Here is a 24059-nt window from a genome sequence, read left to right as displayed (position 1 = left end):
ATGGATTACACCAAGCTCTAAGCTGCTCAGCTATGGTAACTGGCCTCAGCTTTTTTTCCCTTTTTCATACTTTTATGGAAGTATAACACGCATACAGAAAAGAACACGTATCATTAAGTGGACAGCTCAGTAAATCTTTACAAACTGAATCCACCTCTTGTGACCAATTCTCACATCAAAAAACAGAACTTTGTCAGCGCCACAAAGACCCTTTGAGCCCCCACTCTGGTCACTAACCTTTGGCAAGGGTGACCACTCTCCTGACCTCTGATACCACAGATTGCTTCTGCCTGTTCTACTATGGCATGTGTGTGCTCTTTTGCCCACAAGCATGAGTTCGTGAGAGTCCTTGTGTTGGGGCCTGCACCACTAGTTTGTTCCTTTCCATCGCTGAGCAGTATTCCACAGTGTAGATGTGCCACCATCATCCATTCTCCGCTGATGGACACTTGGTAGTGTCCAGGCCAGGGCTGCTGTGAAAAGTGCTGCTGTGACCATCCTGGCGTGTTTGGGGACCATCTGTACTCGTTTTTGTTGTGTGCACCCCCAGGAGCAGTAGTGCCAGGTTGCAGCTGGCCTTGGCTTTTTGGCCAAGCCTCTCCAAAGGTGCCAGGAAAGAAGGGAGAGAGGAGGTAGGTGCCCTCTCTGGGGAGCTCCAAAGTGTGGTCTGCATTAAGGGGGGGTGCGCTTAATTCAGAGCTCTGTTGCAGACATCAGGGCTGTGCTGGGCAGTGGGCAGGATGGGGTCCTGAGTGATGCAGTGGTAGGTCCCTACTGTGTGCAGGATGCTACCGGGGACTCTGCCACCTGAGAGCCTGTCCCAGCCCCTGAGAGCTCATGGTCCCGTTGGGGAGATGAGGTATAGCTGAGGAAATGGGAAGTACTACAAGTGCATTAAGTGATATAAGACTGACGGAGACCTGCCACCAGAGCCAGCTGGGTGGTCTGTGAGATTGACGCTCTGAGTTCAGAGGGGCCTAGATCTGGCAGGGGTGGAGGATGTCTTTGTTAATGGCCCAGAGTATATTTCTACCTAGTGAACGCCCATGCGTTCTTCAATGCCCAACTTAAATGTCACCTCCTCAGTGGAGCCCTCCAGGATCCACTATGTCCTTCTCACATAACTAGGCACTTCCTTCCTAGCAGGTCCCACAACTGTCAAGTACAAACCGAATATATATCCTGTGACTAAAACCTTTGTGGTCATTTGATTAATCTCTCTCTCTCCTGCTGGCCTGCAGGCTACAGGTGGGAAGACCTGTATCTGTGTTGTTCATTGTTGTGTCACCCATACTAATCATGGTGCCTGGCATGTGGTAGGGGGTCTATACATTTTTGTGGAAAAAACGTGTGTCTGGAAGCATGCATGATCAAAGGCTTGAAGGGGGTCACACATGGGCAGTTGAGGGACAGCAGTTGTGAGTCTGAAGCAGAGTTCACAGTTTGGAACAGAAGGCTGTAAGGCCAACAGGGCTGTGGAAGCCCTTAAACACCAGGCCAGAGAGCTCTAACTTGATTCTGCCCGTGACTGGGAGCCATTGAAGGTTTTGGAGTAAGAGAGATTAATTGATGACATTTTAAAGCAACACATTTCTGAAAAGGCAATTGATCAAATTGTAATTTTTACCTTTTGTCATGGTTGTTAGGAAAGTGTATTTCAACAAGTCAGACTCTTAGTGATACGCATCATGGGAAATTTATCTGAATAGAGAAGGAGTTAGGAAACGGCATGGGACAGTTTCTCCTAGATTTCAACAAAGGTGTCAAACCAACTATGAGGTTGCAGCCAGCTGAGCAAAAATCAGTGAATGTGAAGAATAAATGGATAAGCTGAGTTACTACCCAACCTGCAGATCAGGTATTTCGAATCCAGGCATGTGTGAAGCCCTGGAGCTTCTATCCCCGCTCTTCTTCCTACCGAGATGCCCTCTCCACTTGCCACCTGTCACATTCCTCCCGCCTTCTTTGGTTCAGAGTAGATGTCACCTCTTCCAGGAACCACCCCCCAACAGCCCCTCAGTCAGAAACGCGCCCCCCCCCCTCACCGTTTGCCATAATTGTGCTGCACCTGGAGCCTTCCCTGCTGTGGCAAGAGTTTGTCTTTATTATGCTGCGGGCAGGGACAGTTCATGGCAGGTAGAGGTGAGTGCTGGCCCTACCAGATATTAAAATATATTCCAGAGCTATGCTATTGGGACAGGAATTGACAGATCAGTAGAATAGGCAATTCCAAAAGTAAGGGGAAATTAGTATACTATAAAGATGGCACTTCCAATCAGTGGATAAAGATGAGTTATTTAAAAGATGGTATTGGGGGCTTCCCTGGTGGTGCAGTGGTTAAGAATCCGCCTGCCAATGCAGGGGACACGGGTTTGAGCCTTGGTCCGGGAAGATCCCACGTGCCGCAGAGCAACTAAGCCTGTGCGCCACAACTACTGAGCCTGCGACCTAGAGCCCGCAAGCCACAACTGCTGAGCCTGCGTGCCACAACTGCTGAATCCTGCACACCTAGAGCCCGTGCTCCACAACAAGAGAAGCCACTGCAATGAGATGCCCGCACACCATAATGAAGAGCAGCCCCCATGAGTAGCAACGAAGACCCAACACAGCCAAAAAAAAAAAAGATGGTACTGGGACAACTAGGATAGGCATTAAAAAACAAAATAAGCTAGATCTTCACCTCACTTCTTATATGGAGAGAAATTACAGATAGAATAAAGATTTAACTCTAATGAAGCTATAAATGCTCTAGAAGAAAATATGGGTGAATTACATTTATAATTTTAGAGTGGAAAAAGAAAAACCTTTGTTTTGACGTGAAATCCTAAAGCCCTAAAGGAAAAAAAAAACCTAATGAGACAATATAAAAAAAAAAAGTAAAATTTTCATATGGCAAAACATCCCATCATAAATAAAAAGACAACAAAAGGAAAACATGTTTGCAAAATATATGACAAAAGATGAATTCCCTTCCTTTCTAAACAGTTCTTACCAAAAAAACAAACCACCAGCTCAAGTAAAGGGCAAAGAATATGAATAGATTGTTTAAAAAAAGGAAAAGAATTACAAGTGACCAATAAACACGATACACATAAATATAGGCTCACATTCCCAAATGAAGAGGGCAGAGAGAGACACCATCTTTCACTTCTCAGATTGACAGAGATAAAGGAGGTTGCTAATACTAAGTGCTGACAAGTGTGTAGTGAAATGACAACTACCAGGTGCTGCTGGCTGCTGGGGAAACTGCTACAGCGTTTGTGGAGAGGGTTCTGACCAGCACTGTGAAAATGCAGACTCCTGATGATGACGGTAAAAGCTACCACTTACCGAGTACTCCCTCTGGGGAAAAGAGCAAGCTGTATTTTATGACCTAACCTCAGAAGTCATAGACCCTCATTTCCACAGCCCTATCCATTGTGCCAGGGGACCAAGGGTGTGATACCAGGAGGGGGAAGGATCATCGGGAGAGCTGGGAGGCCGGACACCACAGTTTCTGATGTCAAAGGGGACATTTTGGTGTCAAATACGTTAAACATACTATCTCATTATCTGCTTTGTAGATGAGGAAACTGGTGCCCAAGGACACTTGTTTGGTGTCAGAGCCAGAATTGGAACCAGTCCCATTTGCCTAGACTCTTTCTAGTCCACCTCCTCAGTGGTCTCCCGGATGCCACTCCTGCTTCCTTATAATTTCATCTCCTCTGATCTAAAAACATAATTTAGCTGGCATGATTTCCTTGCTCTTAGAATAAAATCCACACACCTCACGGTGGTGTCCAAGGCTCTGAGTGCTTGGCCCTGCGTGCCCTCTCACCCCTACCTCCTCCCACCCTCCCCCACGCTCTAAATACACTGGTAGCTTTCAAGTCCTCAAACATGCCAAGTCCCTTCTCACCTCAGGGCCTTTGCACCAGCTGTTTCCTCTGCCTGCAAGACTGTGTCCCCAAGTCTTCACCCCGCTGTCAGCTTCCAGCATCCTGGGGTCAGAGCACATGTGGGCTTACTCCTGAGAGGGGCCTTCCCTGACCACTCAGCCCAGAGCCCACCTTATCTCCACCCTCAACCCCTGTCTCCCCTCCACCCCTCACCGCCCCCATCCTCTGCGTCTCCTTCACCCCATCACCACCTCGCTCTTTGTCTCTGGGATCCAACCAAGATTCAAACTTCGCATTTCAATGTTTTTTCTCATTAGTCTCGTGATTAAAAGAAACTAATGACAGTGCATCTTTTGAAGTGTCCGGGATACTTGTGTTATGGAGTCTCTCTTTCAGTATTTCTTGTCTGGTGGTTTCTTCGTGATCAGATTCAGGTTAAGCATTTTGGAGGGGAGGACTTGACATGGGGAGAACATAACATAGGTAATGCTGTGTTCTCTCATTGCATCCCTTCAGGAAGGAAGCACATCGTGTCAGGTGGTTCTACTTCGGGGTCTGCTGCATCTGATCACTTGATTGGGGGGTGTCTACCAGTCTCTCCATTGTGCAGGCACATGTGCCTTTTATCATTAATAAGGAATTTGTAGGGATAATTTTTTTTTTTTTTTTTATGCTTTGAGATGCTTGAATAGCATCTGTTCTGGTCACACTAAGATCCTGTTATTCCTAATCACAACCTCTGGTTCCCATGGCCAGGTCCCTGCTCACAGAGCGTGCTCATTTCATATGGGAATCCGCCTGGAGGGGTTTGCTGCTTAAGAAGCTCCACAGAGCAAATGCCCTGCCAATTTTGCCATTTACAAAGGCACCCACTGTTTGCAGAGCCTGGAGGGGACATGAAGGCAGTACCGCCGCCTTAAGCAGACTAGAGCAGCCCTTCTCTGTCATGGTCTCCCACCAGCCTGGGGCTGGAAGAAGAGACACATCACTGGGAGAATTAGTGGTCAAGAGGCTAGGTTATGTCATTCCTTGTTGGGACTCATGCTGTGGCCACTTTAAGGATATGCGCAGAGACACAGAGAGCAACCTACACAAGGTTACTCAAGGAGTGGCAGCTTCTGCAGGAATTAAGGAGCCGGGAGATTTCTGCAGGCTTCAGCACACACGAAAACTCACCTAATTCGCCGTGCTGCTAAATAGCCAGGCTTCTCCGGGGCTCCCAACCGCTTCCTGTGTATCGAGTGAGGCTGGGGCTGTTTTATCTCAGGGATGGTAAATGAGTTCACATTTCATGCCTAGAGAAAATCACTGCTCTGCCCTCCTGGTGTACTAGCTCTTTCTCTTATTAGTCAGAGAAGAGGTGGCTTATCTGGGTTCAATTCCACCTTTGAACATCAGCTGGATCTGGCTTTATATTTCAAGCCCAGATGTCCACCACCGCTGTGAAATAGTGACTCAGGCCAGGAGAAGTCAGAGGTCTCTAGAAATGTGGTGGGAAGAGATGGGAAATCCTGGGCCTGAATTATCTCATTTTCAGAGTGAGGAAGGACAGTTCCCATGTTGGAAACACCCATATTTCCCTGTATGAACTGAAGATTCGTGGCCACTAATTAATTCTAAAAATCATTATTGGTGTGTGGACGTTCAGACAATGAAGTTTCCAAACTGTACCCCACCACAAAGGTTGAGAAATAAAGATCTCATAGAGAAAAGTGGGAAGAGTGAATTGGTTTGAAAACGCATTTGATTTTAGGGATAAAAGGTGCTAATGAGTAACATGCTTAGAGCCTCTTTTAAAAACAAAGTGTGACTTTTATATTGACAGTAAAATCTTTAGCGTGTGCAGAAGGAAGTCGGTGTGCTGTTAATCTGATGTGTTGTCATCTTTTTATTTTTCTAATGGGTGAATACTGAGCCCTGAACCTGCGGTGTTGTACTTCCAACTCGTACCTGTAGAGGGAGCCTTGTTTACCTCGGATTGTTCACAATGCAAAGCTTTCAGTGGAAGAAAGAAAAAGGCTTTTTACAGAAAAAAAGTTGGAGGGTTAAAGGCAGTCTGTTTCGAAATTGCAAACAATCGCGGTGGCTGTCTCGTTTTCTCTTCTTTGCTGGTTTCACTGTGAATGAATTGTAGCGTAAAGTCAGTAGAAATTGCCCCTCCTCTTTGGATGCGACCAGAGGAACCAGGTGGTGGGATCGTTATTGGTTTGTTTTGTTTTGTTTTTTGGCCATTTCCTCACAGAATTCCACGAGGGCAGCTCTCCATCCCCGTTAAAGGACAAGATTTTCTGAAGGCTGATCTGTTGGAGGGTGTGGATTTGGGGAGGGGAGAATCCGCCCTGACCAATCTTCTCTGTCGGGGGTTAATTCTGCTGTCGGGGTACGAGCGTGTTATGTTTCAGGCTGAGTCTGAGGCTGCTCAGAGGTCCAGGGTCCCCCACCACCGCAACGCCCGGTGCCGTCTTCTCCTGCACCCCAGGTGGATGAGGTCTGACTGCGCGGAGCACTGCGTCTCTGATTCGCGTGGGTCCTTCCCCTACTGCGATTCTGTGTCTGTTGACAGTGCGCGCCCGGGTCTGGGATGGAGCAGCATTTCTTGATGTTATCCTGTGACTTTACAACTGTATCTTGTGCGCCTTAAGGAGCCCGAACTGTGTGGTCTAGAGGAGCACAATGTCCGGCGGGAGGTGGGGCGGGGAGAGAGCCGGGAGCAGGCCGGCGGCGGGCGCTGGAGATGGTTGAAATGTTTGGGTCTGACAGGTGAGCGCAGCCGGACTCTTCGGCGCCCGCCAGTGGGAAGAAGGGGAGCAGGGGAGGGTGTAAACTAAGTGGTGGGAAAGAGACAAAGGAAGAGTGAAGAGGCGAGATGGTGCAGAATAGAGGAGGGGGAGGGGAGGGGGCAGCGAATGGGCAGCAAGCCGAGGAGCCCGAGCTTGAACTTGATCGAGAAAAGGGGGGGCCCAGAGTGAGGGGGCGGCACAGAGCCGACCACGTGCCTGTCTTTCCCAGAGCTGGGTCTCGCTCTGACCGCCGGGGGGGCCCAGCCCTCTGGCCCAGCAGCCCCGCCCAGCGAGGACCCAAGTCCCCGGGGAACCAGAAGACGCGCAGGGGTCGAGGGCTGTCCGAAGGCCCCAGGGTGCCGGGAGTTCCTAATGGTGCCCGAGTCACTTTCTTTGGGCCAAGTGTCTCCTCTTCTGGTCTGAACGCGGAGAGCCGACCGGGCGCCCCCCAACCCCCACCCCGGACTCGAAGACTGAGTCCTCCGCGAGCAAGGGGCGGGCACAGACCCCACCGCCTTCTTTCCCGGGCTCAGACCCCGGCAAGAATCTTCCTCCAGGCGCTTCCCCCTTAAGAGAGCTCTCCCCACAGAGAGCGCGGCGGCGCGTCCAGCGCGCCCTCATCCCTCCCCCCGTACCTGGCCCAGCACCCGCTCCTTCCTCCTCCTCTCCCCACCCCCCGCCTCTCCCTCCTTTCTCCTCTCTCTGGGTGCCTCCTTTTCCTCTCTCCCCCTCCCCCAGTGCCCACTCCTCCCTCCCGCCCGCCCCTCCACCTCCTCCTCCTGCTGCCCCTCCTACTCTCCCAGCGTGCGCCCTCCCAGTGCTCCCCTCCCCCCGGCCCCCGCCCCGTGCCGGGTCCCGCCCCCCTCCCCCGCCTCCCCTTGCCCGGTGCCCCCCTCCCCCGCCTCCCCTTGCCCGGTGCCCCCCTCCCCCTTCCTCCCTCCCGGCCGCGGCGCCGCCGCCGCCGCCGCCGCCGCCGCCGCCGCTCGCCTGGGCCCTCCCCCTGGCCACCCCCGCCCCCGGGCCGGGCAGTGACGCGCCGCGGCGGTGCCAGTCCCTCTCCCCGGGCGGCCGCGGCGGCAGCAGCAGCAGCAGCTGGAGCTGTAGGGCTGTCACCGCCGCCCGCCCCGCTCACTCGCCGAGCCCGACCGTCTGTCTCCGCCTCGCCTCCCGCCCAGGTACGGAGTCCGGCCCGGATCCCCGCGATCGGGCCGTTTCCGGGCCCCCGGCCGCCGCCCCCCTTCTTTCGCTGCTGCCGCCGGCCGTTGAGCTGCGGTTAGGGGGGCGGGAAGCTGGGGGGGTTACGGGGAGGGGGACGCGGGGGAGCTTCCTGCACCGGGGCTGAGGAGGGGGGCGCGCGGAAGCGGCTGCGCCCTAGGCGGAGTGGGCTGGGGCGGGGGGCGGGTGAGTGTGACCGAATGGGGTGGGGGCCGTGAAGCCTGCACTCTGGGGGCCGCGGGGTGCTCGAGAGGTGTGCCCGGCCCCGAGTGCCGGGGGCCGCCGGGCGCACCCCACTCCCGGGCCGTGCGCGCCGCCGGTCCTGGGGGGCGGTGATTGTGTGCGCCGCGCCGCGGTATTGTGCTGCGGCCACACGGTTTGCAGCGGGCTCGGCACCGCGTCCCGGTGAGGAAGGCGTTCGCAGGCGGCGGGGTGGGGGTCAGGCTCGGGTTGCCGCCACCGCGGCCGTAGCGAGAAGGGAAGTGGACTGTTTGGAGATGTGAGGACGGGAAGCGTAGAGTGGCAGGGAGGGGCTCCCTGCCTCGGCGCGGGGAGTTGAGACGAGGTTTGCAGAGTTGAGCCCACTTCGGCAGGCCCCCGCCCCTCCCCGGAGCGGACCTGATGCCCCTGGCAAGTGTTCGGTCGGAGCGGAAGCTGGAGGCGTCGGCGGCCCCTGTCGCAGGGGCATTCCTTACTGACGGGGGCACATGGGGCGGGGGCAGCTGGCCAGAGTGAGGGCGCGCGCCCGGGTTAAGTTGGATTTACACCTCCGTCCGCCGCTCTCCGCTTCTCCAAGGCTGGACACTTTTTCCGGCGGTGCGGTGGGGGAGTGCCATTCGCGTTCTTATTCCAGCAGCTCAGGTTCAGAAGTGACCCCCCTCCCCACCCCCCAATCCCACCTGGAGCTGCGTTTGCCTGAGTCCGGTCGTCCCTAGCGGGCCGCGCTTCCTGGGGGAAGTTCTCACTAAGCCTCGCTAATTAGCATTATTCCTGGAGAAAGGTTAAGGTTAGAGCGTCCTTTTCCTTATCGGGAGGCCCACCCCCCTCCTCCCCATTCCCTTCTTCCTCCCTCCTCCCCAAGAACACAAAAGCACAAAAAGAAAGTGTGAAGAGGCACTGATCAATGGAGAAGCCACAAACCTATTAATTCAAATGGAACCGTTTTTTCCCCCCCTCTAAAACATTGATTTTTCTTTCTGTCTGCTCTGAGGGGAGACTAATAACCTCCTGATTTCACCTGAAATGGTGTTTGGACTCTGTGATTTCCTCCTCTTTCTGAGAAGGATTGTGGCTTGAAATAGATCCTCCCTTGAGATAAAGCCCTACTTATCCCAGAATCAGCTGGAAACCCCAGCCTGGGCCCCTGTCCTACGAGGTGGGGGGCATGGGGAGAGGGCTGTGGGGCTCTCACAGCTCCTCAGGAGAGAGCCCTGACCAGGGGCCCTTTCTTGCCTTGCCCCCTGCTTCTGGATTTCAGGTCATTCTGGGAGAAAGACCCATTTAGGGCCCAGGCCCCAGTGGTAGTTTAGCCCCCAGGTAGTAAATTACCCCTATATTGGAAAACCATTAGGACCTCAGTGTGTCCGTGAATGAATAATATCAAGCTTAATTTAACCCCATCTCAAGCTGGGCTTGTCCTGGAGAGTCAGGGTTTGAGACAGCACCTCCTCCCACACCCTTGCACCATGGCTGGGTGCCAAGACCCCATTCAGCACCTTCCTGAGGAACAGCGGGACCAGAGCACCCAGGGCCTTCCTCCCAGCTGGAAAGGCCGATTTGGGGAAGCTTTTGTGGCCTCAGTCACCCTGGGGCCATGTGGAGCTGAACTGCCCCTGAGTTGCTCAAGAACTTTTTTGACTTGTCTGGGCCCTTTTCTTGGAAGGAAACTCCTGCAGGGGATTAGTGCAGAGTGATTTCTCTCCAGCCCTCTTTTTGGCTGGAAGAACCCTGTCTACTGAAGCTCATCTCTCCAGCCTCCCTTTTAAAGAGACCCCTGTTCAAGGCAGGGCCTGGGGTATCAGTGAGGCCCTCGTGGTGAGGAGTGCTGGGAAGACAGCCAGTTGCCTTTGCTTGGGAAACAAAAGCCCATTTTACACTCAATACACTAGTAGGAAGGTGTTGAAAATGCTCACCCCAGCATCCAGGCACCCATGACAGCAAAGACAACAGAGCGTCCCTGTGTAGATGCGAACATGTTTCTGACAGACGCTGTGTGCATGTGTGTGTGTGTGTGTGTGTGTGAGGAGGGGGGGCTACCTAGAATGTGCTAGGTGATCAGCTGTATCAGCCCTCCCCACTTCCCATTTCCCAGATGAGCCTGTATGCTTGTACGACTAGGAAGCAGAGGAGGTACTCTGGCAGGAAGGAGTGGAATTGTGTGGGAGTGTCCCCGGGAGGCTGGCCTCCTCCCCTGGTGGCCAGGTGGGCTTGGGAAGGAGCATGAGCAGCAGCCTTGGGGCCCCGCAGCTCCCAGGAGCTGTGGCTCCGACCACCCTATGATTTCATTTGTGCTGTTCCTTCCCAACAGGGATTTGAACCCTTGTTGCCTTGGATCCTGGAGGGTTTTCGTCTTCCATTAATAAGCCATCTGATGAACTGAAGTGGTTAAGTTGGGGTCAAATGCGGTTCAGTACCTCCTTGGCATGCTCAGAAGGCTGTGTGTGTAATGCTCGCTGACATGGAGACAAGGGGGGGAATTGCCTCGCACTGAAGAATTTCCAGGGCCTGGAAGGGGCCTGCAGGTGTTCCTGAAGGAGGTGCTCACTTTCTCCGTCTTGGTGCCCGCCTGCTTGGGTTAGGGCCGGTGCCAGGGCAACTGCCTTGAGCCTGGTGGTCTTTCTGGCAGGAGCTTCAGCCTCTCATCAAAAAGACCCCAAGGGCTGGACAGAGAGGGGCTCTGTTTCCTGCCTGGCCCATGCCTGCCTTCCGCCCCTCCTCTGAAACACACACCCAAGAAGGCTCCTGGTCAGGGCTTACGGCTCACAACTGCACTAAATTCACAGCAAATCCTCCTCCTTTTCTCTCTCAAAGCAAGTGGTAGAGATAGAGTTACAGCTCTGAGGAAAGGCCTGGAAAATGTTGTGGAGGCAAAGCCCAGGATCCCTGTCCTGGAGGATGCAAATGGCTCAACTTCAGAGGCACCAGGAACCCAGTTCCCGAGAAAGTGACCCCAGTTGTAAAATAATCAGGTTACTGATAGCACCTGCCCCTGGTTACGTGCCATGGATACAGGCGCGTTTCCACCATTTCCCCTCTGGTCTCCCATTTTCTCCTCCTCCTGGGCTGAGCCGTGCTTGGTGCTATTGCTTGCAGAGGAGGAAGGGCCTCCGAACCTGGGTGGAGAGAAACTGAACCTGCCCGTGAATTTTGGACCACAGATAAGAGCAGGGAGGGTTTGGTCGGCTCCTCTCCTTCTGCCCAGAGTCAGGGCTGCCAGATTGGGGTGTGTCCCAGGGGCTGTCTGGGTGCTGTCTGCCTGCCCCCTCTCCCTGCCCCAACTCTTGTGTTCCCTTTTCAGAAGAACATTTGACCTGATCGCCCTGTGACCCGCAAGTGGCTCAGGTCCTTTGGTGCCTAATAAATGATGGACTTTTGTCAACAGGTGGGCAAGGCTGCAGGCTTCAGGGTGTCCGAAGGTAAGGTGAGAGGAGCCGGGGGTACTGGCTGGCCAGTCACGTGAGGTCTAGGGAGAGGGGACCTGGAAGTAATGGATTGTACACACTCTTATTTTCTAATGTAAGTTTCATTGAAGTTTGTTTAAAGAAAGAGAAATTAGTAGGCTGAGTTCCCTTGAGATTCCAGAGGGAAAAACAAGAAGTGCCCGACTTGTGACCTCTGGGCCTGGCCCTTCATAGCCTGCGCTGGCATCTCCCGCAGGTCCCTCAGGCCCGGCTGTGCCCCCCTCTGCTCATCGTCGATGGGCTCTGAACTGTGTACTGGTAATTGCCTGTGTAATTGGGCTGCTCCTGGAGCCTGGGCCCAGTGTGAGCCGGTGAGGTTACAGTCTGCCCTCTGCAGCTGGGAGCTCTGCTGTAGCAGGTGGGTGGCAGAGGGGGCTTGGGAAGCCCTCTGTCCCAGGTCAGCCCTGGAAGTGAGGGTGTGGGAGCTAATTTTGATTGGAACTTAAGAGTTTGGCAGGTTTTTAAAGTTAGGTTTAATAAGTTTGATTTCTCACTTAAAAAATTGCTGTATCAGTGGTGTCAGAAGCTTAGCTAGAACCATCACCCGCAAAACAGGGATTCATGTGGCAGAGCCCTGGGGCTTGTAGGAACACTCGCTGGGGAGAGCTTGATGGTCGGTAGATAACTGGAGAGGGGGTTCCCCAGCCCCCTTCTCTCTCTGCGCTTACAAGTGGGTCAGAATTTTTCTCTGTCCTTCCCTTAATAACAGGGCCCTGGAGGAAAGGAGCCCTGCCACAGTCTTGGTGCCCCTAACATAACACCGGCACATAGTAGATGCCCCGTAAGTGCGCGTCGACTCATTGATGAGAGTGAGCTGGGTGTGGGTATGGGTGTAAATATAGCTTCGTCTCCCATGGAGTTTCCTTTGGGTCTCGTCCTGAGACACTTTGTTGTTAAGGAATCTGATTCTTCCGATTGAAGAGAGGAAGTGTGGTGAGGGGGCCCCTCGGTGTGGTGGACTGTCATGTGGGCTCTGGGCACAGACAGCCTGGGTTCAGATCCCAGCTCTGCCACTAGCTACGGTGCCCTTGGGCAGCTGAGGCAGGTCTCCAAGGGGCGGGCACCAGATCTGGAGATAGGCCTGACACGGGTGCCTGCTTTCTCTACGGGGCTGTTGCGAGGAAATCTCATAACACCCCTGCCGCAGAGCCCTTCATTTGTGGGCACTGGGTTGCTCTTCGTTATCGGGTGATTGCAACTCAATGTAAAATTTAGCCCACCTCTGCCCCGTTTGACCTGTCAGGGCAGGGAGAAGCGGAGGGGGGTCATTTTGGTGGATAGTTAAGTGATCTGAGCCAGAGAAACCTGAGGCTCTGCATGGGGGCGCCTGGCAGCTGCAGGAGGGGGATGCTGCACGGCAGCAGCCAGGGTCCAGGTTTCATATGGTCTCCATTCAGGAACTGTGTTCAGTGGGTCCAAGTCCCTGATTGTCAAACTGTTGCCGCGTCCTCATTAAACACCGGTATCACGCCAGGCGATTCAGCCAATTTGACTGGTCTCGCTGGCCTTGTCCAGAAAGCATAGAGCCTGGTCCCCGCTCTTGGGAGGACTTAAGGTTTTCTTGGGGAAAGAGAGGGCAGGGAGCCACTCTTCTGCCTGCTGCAGCTGAGTTCTGTGCCTGCCTAAGTGCCAGGGCTGATGGTACAGGCAGGCAGAGGGTGTAAGGAAAGGAATGATGGAGACTGAGCTGGAGTTGATGGAGCCAGGGGGACGGACGTGCGTTTGGAGTTTGGGTTGTGGGGCACCGAGGCAGTGCAGGCGTTCCAGGTGAGGGGCAGGAAGGAGGGTGCATCTGGGCCTTCAGGACTGCCCACCTGTGGCTCTGCCACTTGTTAGCTCGTGACCTTGGGCAGGTGCCTTCACCCCTTGGAGCCTCAGCTTCCTCATCTGTAGAATGGGGCTGATAACTACACCTACCCAGTGGGCCTGTGGTGCACTTGGCACCTGATAAACATTGGCTTCTGTTGTTTCTGTTTTTTGTTTTGTTTTGTTTTTTTTTGCGGTACACAGGCCTCTCACCGCTGTGGCCTCTCCCCTTGTGGAGCACAGGCTCCGGACGCTCCGGCCCAGCGGCCATGGCTCACGGGCCCAGCCGCTCCGCGGCATGTGGGATCTTCCCGGACCGGGGCACGAACCCGTGTCCCCTGCATCGGCAGGCGGACTCTCAAACACTGCGCCACCAGGGAAGCCCTGTTGTTACTGTTTTAAACGCTTGCCAGGTGGGGCTAGAATGTGGGAGCCTTCAGTGCTGCAGCCAGCAGTTCTGACTTTTTCTTACTCCTCAGTGAGAACCTGTGTGTTTAGTGGAACACTCCTTTCTCTGAGCTGAAGATGGTTGCCCAAGATGATGTGCCCCTTATGGCTCCCCCGTATGGCTCCACTGCCCACCGCTCACCCATCCCCCAGCCACTGTGGCCTCCGGGCTGCTTGCTGGAACCCACCAGCACGTGCCGGTGCGTGGTGTACTCCCCACATGGACCGCCCCCTCTCCAGCAACCTCCCTCACTTCTGCAGGCCTCTGCTCTGATTGTCCCCTGACCAGTGAGGCTCCTCTTGGCCACCCTGGCAAACACAGTCTTGCAGGTCCCTCTCCCTCTTCTTCTACTTTATTCTGCTTTATTTTGTAGCCCTCGTCGCCCCCGATATTATGAGTTTTTCTGCTGATTGTCCATCGCCCCCACTGGGCAGTGAGCACTGAGAAGGCCAGGAGTTGTCCACAGCTGAATTTTCCAGCACCTAGAAAGGTGTTGGGCACATAGTAGGTGTTCAGTAAATACTTGTTGAGTAAACGGACGGAGCATTTTGAATAGATGTTACTCCCAGATGTGAACAGAATACTTGGTCCTTTAAACCATGAGTGTTTCGACAATACCCAAGAGCCAGGAGAGGGCCTTCCTGCTTCAGCAGGGACTTCAGGTCATACCCTGAGCACAGTGACCCCTGGGCAGCCAGGAAGAAGCCAGGGCCCCAAGCGAGGATGGCCCAGTTCCTGGCTCCCAGAACCTGTATGGCCCTACCCCTCCAAGGGTCCTTCTCCCCACCTGCCCGCCACCCCTCACTCTGGGTCCTGTCCTGTTAGCGTAGGGAGAGTCGTGTTGCCCTTTGTGCAGAGAGAACCTTTTGAACGTGTGTCTCTCCCTCCTCCCTCCAGGTGTGAGAACACAGTCTGAGTGAGTGTGTGAGTGAGCGTCCTTGTGCATGAGGAGCAGGGCGGCCTGTGGGAGGGAAGCAGAGTGCGTGCGTGTGTGGGGAGAGGGCATGAGAGCACATGTGGTCCCCGTCCCCTGAGGCTCTGGGCGTGCTGCGTGGGGACCCCTGAGCTGCGCGGAGCTGGCGTTCTGGCCAGGCTCGAGTCCTCCTGATTCAGCCGCAGAGGTGCACACTCGTGCTGCACAGAAGCTATAAATTCCAGGAAACTCCCTGCCAGCCGGGCTGGTGGGGGAGGGAGTGAGGATAATCCACGCTGGTTCCCTAGCACTTGGAGAGCAGATGTGTCTGCCTCGGACAGCAGCAGAAGAAAGTTCAAACCGAAGTGTGTTTGCTCGCTGTAAAAGAGACCTCTGTGAGGGGCCCCTGGAGGGAGGCCTTTGGGGGGTAGTGCTCTGCCAGAGGTCCTTCCTGGGGGCCCACAGAGGCCATTGTATCTTGCTGGGGGAGGGGAAGGGGCAAAGCCAGAGCTCCAGGGTGTGGGAGCCGCTGGGTCATCTTTCTTGCGTTTTACAGCCAGCTCCCAAACACAGTTGCTTGCTGCCCCTGAAAGAGGCTGGGCCAGGAGGAGGTGGGGTCCCTTCCCACTGGAGGGCTGGGTTGAAGGGGCCCCGCCCCGGGGGTTCCCGGATGACTGGCCAAGGTCTCACTGAAGCCAGCGAGGGGAGAGGAGGCAGGCGTGGTCCTCTCCAGCAGGCCCTCCGGCTGTTTGGAAGGCCCTGGCGGCCCCCCAGGCCCTTGAGCCGAACCCCCTTTGCGGTCTGATCCGAACCCTCGCCTGCCCCACCCCCTTCCTTCTCTATACTTCTGGGGCTGGCCTTTTCAGCTCTGGAAGCCGCCCAAGAGCATATCTTTGAAGCACTGCAAAGGTTAGGAAGGAGGAAGACAGAAATGTCCTCTGGGCTGGGGGAGTGGGAGAAAGGAATTCCATGCATGCTCCACGGGAGTCGGGAAGCAGGCGTGGTGGGCGCGATCAGCCTGGCCTCGGTGGTGCCCGGCGTGTCCTGCTGCCCACTTCTGCTCGCCTGGCCCTGCGTGGAGTGAGCCCTCGTCGCCGGGCTGTGGGCAGGGAGTGGGGAGCACTGGCCCTTGTTTACAGCGGTTGCTTCAGCCTTGGCTCACAGGGGTAAGAGCCAGGCCCTGCGATCCGCCCCTACAGGATGCGAAACCTCGTAATTGTCTTCAATTACAGACAGCGCCGGCCCTCAGCCCCGGCTTCCGACAGGAACCAGAGCCCGAGCCACTTCCATGGGAGGGTAGGGGGAGCAACCCAGCCCCCACTGCAAGGTTTGGGGGCGCCCTACGGCCTTTGGGGGCACCTCCAAACGCCCACGGGCCTTGGGGTTCACCCAGAATGCTGCCGAGGGGCTGCAGAGAGCCCGTCCCTGTTGAACGCCCAACTTCTTTGTCCCTGATCAGGATGAAACTTCTGTGAGCAGTGAAGATTTTGATATGAACGACTCCACATGGATGTCAGCTGACCCACACCTGGCCTCCAGCCTGAGTCCCAGCCAGGAGGAGAGGATGCGGAGCCCGCAGAACCTCCACAGCCAAGAGGACGGTGAGTGTCCCTTTGTGGCTGGTGGGGGAGGGGCTGTGTCCCCGCCTGCAGGGTCCTAGGAATCCCTGGGGGGGGGGGTAGGGGGCGCAGGGGTAGAATCTGGGCTGGAGCCTCTGGGGGCGGCTGGGCCCAGGCTGACAGCTGCCCCCAGTGTTCTCAGCGCCTCCACAGGCCCCACTGCCCCAGCCCCTGGTTCCGGGGAGAACAGTTGTCCCTCCCAAAGGTGAAGGGCTCAGAGCTCTTCGCGGATAGGCAGCCTGATGGTGTCCTCCCTGTTTGCTCTGATGCGCACAGGCCGGTGGGATATGGATTTTGAAGTTATCACGGTTCAGGTCTGGGAAGGTTAACAGTGTGCCTGACCCGGAACAGTCCAGCTGCCCAGTAACGAAAACAAGAGCTGGGCTTCTGTGGCCTGGATGTGAGGCTACAGGACCAGGGTCCCGTCCCTTCCCCTGGTCAGCGAGCAGGCAGTGCGCTTGTCCACGTGTGTGCCCAGGCCCTTGGGATGAGAGGTGGTCTGGTGAGGAGCTGTCACCCGCCAGGGCCTGCCAGCCAGCCTTCTCTTGCCTCTCTTGGAACACAGGCTCCTTTCTTGGGGTAGGAGCGCTGGGGTCAGAGTCAGACCCCAGAGGTCCACTCTGGTGCTCCCACGCTGAGCCCCAGGGCTGGGCTGGGCTCTGGGACTCCGGTGCCTGCCTCAGTTAGATGCATTTGTGGGCGTGGGGTGGCACCTGTAGTCACAGCGTCCCGGGCGGGCCGGGCTCTGCTCTTCCAGAGGAGGTGCTTGGGGGTGGGGGATGAGCTGGAGAGAACTGGGGTGTAGAGCTGCAATTAGGAGGGGTCGAAGGTCGGGACCTGGAATGTGGGCGGGAGGTGCAGGGTTAAAAAGGGGTGTCATGTGAACTCTGTGAAACGGGTTAGCCTTAAAGAGTAAATAAGGGGTAGGAGCCTTGCAGTTTGGGTCAAAGTTCGTCTCCATGGCGGAACCCGCGTGCCTGCCTCCCCACAGTCCTCCCAGGTCTGAATCCGGCTTTGTCTGGGAGGAGACCCAGCCCGGAGGCCGCTGGGGGTGGCTGCGCCTGGGGCTGGGGAGCCCAGGGTGTGGTTCTGTGAGGAGTGGGGTTCGAGGCTGCTGGGAAAGAAAAGGCTTTTGTCCCTTGACGCTGCATGAGGTCAGCAGGACCCCCTTGTGCTGCGAGCCTCCCAGACCGATTCCGCCTTCCAGCTCCAGCGTTCCCGCGGGTGGGGAGCGGGTCAGGGGCAGCGCATGCTGTCGGGGGGCTCTGGGGCCCGGACGTGCCCAGCAGCTGACCTCCCGCCTCATCTGAGCTGATTGAGGGCCGCAGCCAAAGGCCACACTGAGGGCCACACCAGCAAAGCTCAGCCCAAGGCTGTCGGTTACACCTTCCCAGGAAGGATCCAGAGCATTTCTTTTTAAAAATCCCAGAGTAGTAGGACTGAATGGGGGCCATAGTCCCCCAACTCATTCTCAAAAAACTCGTGTTATTGTTGCTTACAACCACCCTTTGGCGGGGGGCGGGGCGGGGTGGGGGGGTGTCTCAGCTCTGTCAGAGATACTTTCCAGGGAGATGTGGTGATTTGGGGGGGCCTCCAGGATCAGGTAGCAGAAGGGAGTGTTTCTGTGGGGTTTACAGGGCTTCCTCAGCCACGGAGGCTAATGGGGTCAGTGTGTCCCGCAGCCCGTCCTGCAGGAGCCAGGTGGCGGCGCCAACCTGGGTGTGTGTCGTCACACGTGTCCCCCACCCCTCCGGCCGCCCAGGTCCCTCCTGACTGGGTGCTGGGGCCGGGGCAGGCTGGCCCGCTGACAGGACGAGGGTGTTTATGAGGGCAGGGAGCCAGAGCTGGAGACAGGGAGGATGGTGTTGACCACGATACCATCAATTTAATTGTTTCATCAGAGGCTGTGTCTGGAGGCTGTGGGTTGACGTGCTGGCCGGAGGCCGACCCAGACCCAGTGCAGGGGGTCGCAGGCTTTGAGAGACCGGCTGGCTTGGTCTCTGCTGCCCTTCTGGTCCTAGATCTGGTGGTGACTCCCGTGTCTGTCTAGACCAGTGGGCTCCCAAAGCTGGGCACAGACCCGGCCTGGAGTCCTTGGCCAGCCCTCCAGCCCTCCCTCTGAAGGTGCCTGCAGTGTAGACGTGAGCTGAGATCCCGCTCCCATCAGTGAATCGGTGGGAGACCGTTGGGGGCTTCAGGGTGTTCTCATGTCCCCTGTTGTTAAAGAAGGACTGGGCAGCGACAGGCCAAGCAGGGGCTCTGTGTGCGTCCAGGCACAGCCCTCCCTGGTCTCCACTCCCTGCTCCTGTGCCTTCAGCCAGAAGCTTCCCCAACGCCAGCGACCCCCAGGACGGCTTGGCGCTCGGTCTCTGGCCCTCGGTCCTGCGTTGGGGGTCCTCAGTCTGAGGCCCCCACTGTGAGCTCCGCAAAGGGCAGACCACGTGGATCTCACCCTCTGCTCTGTCCCCGGTGACTCTGCACGCCTGGCACGTCATAGGGGCCTGCTGAATGTTTGTTGCCCGAATGAATAAAGGAACACACATTTATTGAGGCCTACCCCCAAGCACACCCTCCAGAGGGGATAGAGGTCTGCCCCCGCCAAGTCAGGTTCTTTGTTCCTGAGGATACCCCCCAGTCTGAGCACCTGGGTCTTTTCCTTTAGCCAGAAAGTGTGGGGACTCCCAAGGCCGTGCCAGGGAGCGGCATCCCACCCCTGCTGCTCAGGGATACAGCCAGAGCATTTCAAGAAACCAGGCAGTTTGCACAGATTCACACCTGTTGGTGGATGTGAATTGGGGGCCCTCCTCTTCCTCCAACACCTCCTCCTCCCTCCCCCTTTTTCAAATTTTAGCAAAGGCAGATAAGGGCTGGGCCTTGGCAGGGCAGGTCCCATGGCTGAGACCAGGAATGAATCAGGCCAGTTCTCACTCCTGGGAGCTTGTCTGAGGTTCAGCAGCTGTGGGAGTGTGCTCACCACGAACACAAACGCGGCTGTGCTTTTGTCCCCGAGCCTGCCACTGCCTGCGAGGCCTCACTTCACAGGTCTCTTTCACGGACCCCGTTCCTGGCTTCTTGAAATCACAGCATTGGCTGCTTTGGCCGGGGAACCCCGTGGTGCTTCCTGACTGGCGGCTGGAGCTGCTGTGGGTGAGCACAGGGCTCTTGTCCCGTCTCAGGGGAGGAAACTGTTGATCAGTGAGAGAACTTGGATGATCTGGCCAGAGTCGGGAGGGGTTGCCAAGGCTGCTGCCCTCCTCTGTCCTCTTTGGCAGGCGTCGAGGTCGTGTGTGAGGTTCCCCGGAAGATGGGCACGGGAGCCTGGGAACCAGAGGAGGCTGTCCCCCCAAACTCAGAGCACTACCTTCTCTGAGTCGTGATCCAGGGCTGAGTGATCCAGGCTGTCCCTACCACTGCCTGCAGTCCACGTACAGCCAGCTCCCCTCCAGACCCTCCACTAAGCCCCAGCTGAGGCTTTGGGCTTTCTTTTGAGTCCACACGGAGCCCTGGTCTCATCATAGGTGCCTGGAAAAACACCCAGGAGCTGCATTTAGGGGGTGGAGAGGAGGACAGTTGGAAGAAGCCAACTGTTGAGACTCCGTCCAGAGACACGGTGGTCTGGCATTGACTTAGGACCAAACAGCGCATCCATCTGTAGTTATGCCCCGTCAGTGGGAGTATCTGTTTGATGACCATCTCTTCCCCAGTGACCGACTAAGCACCCTGAGAGCCAGTTCCCTGGTGCCCAGCATAGCACCTGGCACAGAGCAAGTGAGGGGGAGTGTCTGTTAAATGAGTAAGTGAAAGAGGGCGCAGGCCGGGCAGGTGAGCCCACAGGCTGCTGGATGTCAGATGCATGGCCAGGCCAGGGCCCTCTCCTTCCATTTCCCCTTGATGTGCTTCACCAGGCCTCTTGCTCTGCCTCTTCCTGAGCGGAAAATGTGAGGCCTGGCCTCCAGAAGGGATGCGGGGGGTGGGGAGTGGACATTACTCACCTTCCGGGCAGACAGGAAGTCACCGCCAGGGCAGAACCGGGGGTCCTGCTTCTGTCTTCCTGTAGGGCCATTGGGGTTTGCTGGGCAGGAGCTGTGGGGCATCTGGGGGGCCTCTTGTTTGTGCCTCTCAGATGAGAGGCTCCTCCAGCCTTGGGCCTCTGGGACCCACTGGACCTCAGGGCTTCCCTCCCTCCAGGGACATGGTGTCGGTGCTTTTTGCCTGCAGACTGGACGTCTGGAGTCTCTCCTCCAGTGGCCATCACCACATCTTGAGGCTGGACCAAGGCGCTGAGGGTCCTGGCTTAAGCCTTTGGTTTTTCAGGGCTCTCCACCAGTCTTGTCACATGAATATCAAGCCCTGTGGCCTGGGAGGCTGATAACCCCTCACCCCTTCAAGGAACCTGCAGGAGAGGGACAGGCACACAGAACGTGGGATCCCCGCCAGGTTGTAAGCTTTCTGAGGGCAGGAGATGTGTCTTTGAAGAAACGTATCTTATTTTTTACCTTATTTCACAAGTATTACATTCATTGTAGAAAACAGAAAAAAAACAGGAGCAAAAAAAAAAAATGACAAAGTTACCAGTGTTACCAGTGCTGTTTTTCTTAGTCTTTTCTGTGTATATAATCGAAGTCGTTTCCTTTTAAAAAAAAAAAAAAAAGGTGGGGGGAGGGATCGTGTAGTGTTGGACCCACGTTTTGTTCCACATGGTGTCTCGTCTCTCCCCATCGCTGATAATGGCATTTTTAAAGGTTGTCTGGTCATCCCGGTGACTGGAGGTCCCATTCCTGAGCCCACTGTTTGCCCAGCTCTGCGCTGGTAGCAGGTTGGCTGCGACCCTGTGAGCTCAGAGCTGTGACTAGGCCTGACGTGCAGAGGGAGAGGGAGAGGTGACGTGCCCAGACTCCAAGAGGCCAACAAGGGTGTCTCTGACTCCAGAGCCTATGTTTGGGCCACTCGTGGGGAAGGACATCCCAGCCCCCCCTTTCCTGTTGTCACAAACGGTGCGGCACAGAGCAGCCTCAGGGCCGAGTGTCCTCTTCTGGGCTTTATCCCCAGCCCTCAGCTCAGAGCAGGTGCCCAGCAAACGGCTGTTGAGAAGCTAGTGGCAGAGACGGGGGACCAGCGGAAGCCTCTCGGAGGAGGCTGCGTTGTGATGTCGAAGGCGGGTGTTCAACAGCCTGGGAAGCTTGGGCAGCACGTCAGGAGGAGGCTGGGAAGGGAGGAAGATGCTGCATGCCAGGGTTGGGGATTTCCTGGGTCACATGTCTCCAGAAGCTCCTTGTGGCCCCAAGCTTCAGCCAGGAGAGAGGGCCCAGGCCAGGTGAGGGGCTGCATGCAAGGGATCCGGGAGGAAGGAGAGAGGTGAAGCCGCCTCTGTGGGCCCAGGGTCTCTCCCGGACACGGCCCCCTGCCGGCAGCCCCTGGCGCCTTGCCGTGGCTCTCCCGAGCAGGTCCTGGCCTGCCCTGGTCCTGCAGTGGGGTCCTAAGCAAGTTGCTCACCTCTGATCCCTGGCTGCTGTCTGGAGCGTGGCCTGCGTGACTGCAGCCATTAATCCTGGTGTGTCTCAGAAGCCCTTTGTGAGAAGACCAAGGCTTCCTGCCTCCTGACTCTTGCTGCCCTTGGGTGTGGCGCTCCACTACCCAGACATGCAAACTGGGCAGCAGCAGGGGCGGTCACCTGGGGAGCAGGTGTGTGACTTGCTTGCCCAGGGGGCTCGGTATTTACAGCAGTGCCGCCTCCCCTGTCCTCACCCACCTGGGCCGGTCTCCACGGAGGGTGGGTCTGCAGGGGGAGTGTGCCCTAACCCCAGCCACGGTGAGCCAGCGCAGGCTAGATTCTGCCTCTGCTGCCTGCCTGCTGTGTGGCCTGGGGCCAGTCCCTCCCCGTCACTGGATGGCGGGGTGAGGACCGGACAGTGTGTGGACAGGGAAGGCTGGTGACCGGAGAGGGGATCGTTTCCTCTCAGGTGGCCAGGCAGCTGCAGGAGCCTCTGCTGAAGAGCCGGAGCCTGGGGTCCGTGGCCAACTGGCACTCACAGGCTGAGGGGGCTGTAGGTGGGTCAGGAGTCCGCCTCACTTTACCCCATCCACCCGACCCTTCACTGTCCCATGCGCTCCAGTCCTGTCTCCTCATCCATCCAGGTCTTTCTTGATCCCTTCTGCCCACTGCGCCCTGTGGGGTTCTGACCACGGCTTTCTTTACAAGCTCGTGGCTTGGGCACCCACAGCTTGCTCTAGCATCTCCTGAGTTCCTGTCCCACTCACCACCCACGTGTGCCAGGGCCTGTTGGGGGACCTTACATCTCCCAGGATCCTGCTCTCTAATCTGCAAACCCCAGACCCGTCCCAGGCTCCCTCACTGATGGGCAGCCCCACGGGCAGCTGCAAGTTAGCTCTTCTGTCCAAGGAGAAGGCGCCTGGGCACAGCTTAGCTCCTGTGTGCTGGCCACTGTGCCGGGCACTGAGGATGCCATGGGAGTGTTCCCGGCCGGGGATGGAAGCTACTTGTGCAAGGGAAGAGCCAAGAGGCTGTACTGCGAGTGGGGTTGGGGCCAGGCCAGGCAGGCTCGGAGACGGTCACCCGCGTTACCCCTGAGCCTCGGCCACTTCTCGTGTTCTGTGCGCATGGTACCCACCCTCCCACGGGCCCACCCCTGCGGTTGGAGCAGCTGTCTCCCCAGCCGGGGCCCCAAGGCTTCACAGCCTGCTGCAGCCTGCTCACTGTGGACCCAGCCCTCGTTGTTGGGCATCCTCCCTGGTCACTGTCACATGTGGGGGGGGACTGTGGCCCCTTCACAGTGGCCTCCCTGGGATGGCTTCCTGCAGTGGGCTTTTAAACTGAGCCTCCTCTCCCCCACGCCTGATCTTGGTCCTGACTCCACCTTTCTCAGGTGAGACTGGAAGCTGTGTCTGGGCCTTATTTTCTGGCTACAGGTCACATACTCCCTCCTTCTAGAGCAGTAGCTATTTGCTCCTATTCAAGGCTCCGAACATCCACACCGGATGGAGAGAGGCAGTGGCGGCGGCGGCCTCCTGCCCCCGCCCCCCAACCCCAGAACTACGGCCCAAGCCCTTCTGGGGATTGGCCGTGGGCCACCCTGCCGGGCCCGGGTCACAGGAAAGTGCCCATCATCAGCTGGGCTGCAGGCGGCACGGACAATGCTGGGCTGTCCTGGCCTCCTGCCGCTGCGGGGTAAGGGAGGCTGGGAGACAGCGCCGAGAGATCCCTTTATCCCCGGAGCAGGCCAGGCCTGCACAGCCCTGGCCTTGTGCAGGCTGCCAGGGTCTTAGGCCCTCACAGGCCCCCAGACGCCTGGTGGGGGCATAGGGCAGGACACGCTCCAGGGCCCTAGAGGTAAAGTCCACCTGCTGAGAAAGGGAGAGGGAGATCCCCCCCGACACCTGGAAGATTTGCCTAGGCCTGCTGAGCCATCGGGGTGTCAGAGCCCTGCTCCCCTCTGCCCCCCTCCCCAGCCCAGGACACGTGGAAACCCAACTGCCTCTTGCCCCTCTGTGGAGGCAGGCCTGCTGTGTGCTGGAGAGGAGGCCGGGAGAGGGGTGTGTCGGAGAGGCATCGCCACCAGAGCCTGTCCACAGGCGACGTTCCCAGGAACCAGGAAGTGACTGGGGCCACGCTGGCTTGATCACTCTGACCTAAGGGCTGGGATGCACCGAACCCAGACGGGCTTCCTGGCCGGCTGGCAGAAGGCCTGCCAGGCCCTCAGAA

The 24059-nt window shown here is 56.9% G+C and overlaps 1 protein-coding gene across 5 annotated transcripts in view; it reads left to right on the top strand.

Moving 5' to 3' along the window:
* The window catches only part of NOL4L (nucleolar protein 4 like), a 130254-nt gene that overhangs the window by 84624 nt on the left and 21571 nt on the right, over window positions 1-24059 (top strand). For 4 of the 5 annotated variants that reach the window (XR_016387907.1, XM_089896684.1, XM_089896682.1 and 1 more), the window contains exon 5: window positions 16180-16321. Coding sequence is in view for 4 of the 5 variants with exons in the window: in XM_089896684.1 (XP_089752810.1) it covers window positions 16180-16321 (142 nt within the window). In the remaining variant the exon portion in view is untranslated. Of the gene's footprint in view, window positions 1-7703; window positions 7834-16179; window positions 16322-24059 lie in introns of those variants that run through there. The other variant, XM_089896683.1, reaches the window with a different exon arrangement.

Source organism: Delphinapterus leucas, chromosome 15 (genome assembly GCF_059928025.1).
Source record: "Delphinapterus leucas isolate spDelLeu-1000000601 "Yukka" chromosome 15, BTC_Dleu_Yukka2, whole genome shotgun sequence".
In the NCBI taxonomy this organism is placed as follows: domain Eukaryota; kingdom Metazoa; phylum Chordata; class Mammalia; order Artiodactyla; family Monodontidae; genus Delphinapterus; species Delphinapterus leucas.
This window is presented reverse-complemented; position numbering and strand designations above follow the sequence as displayed.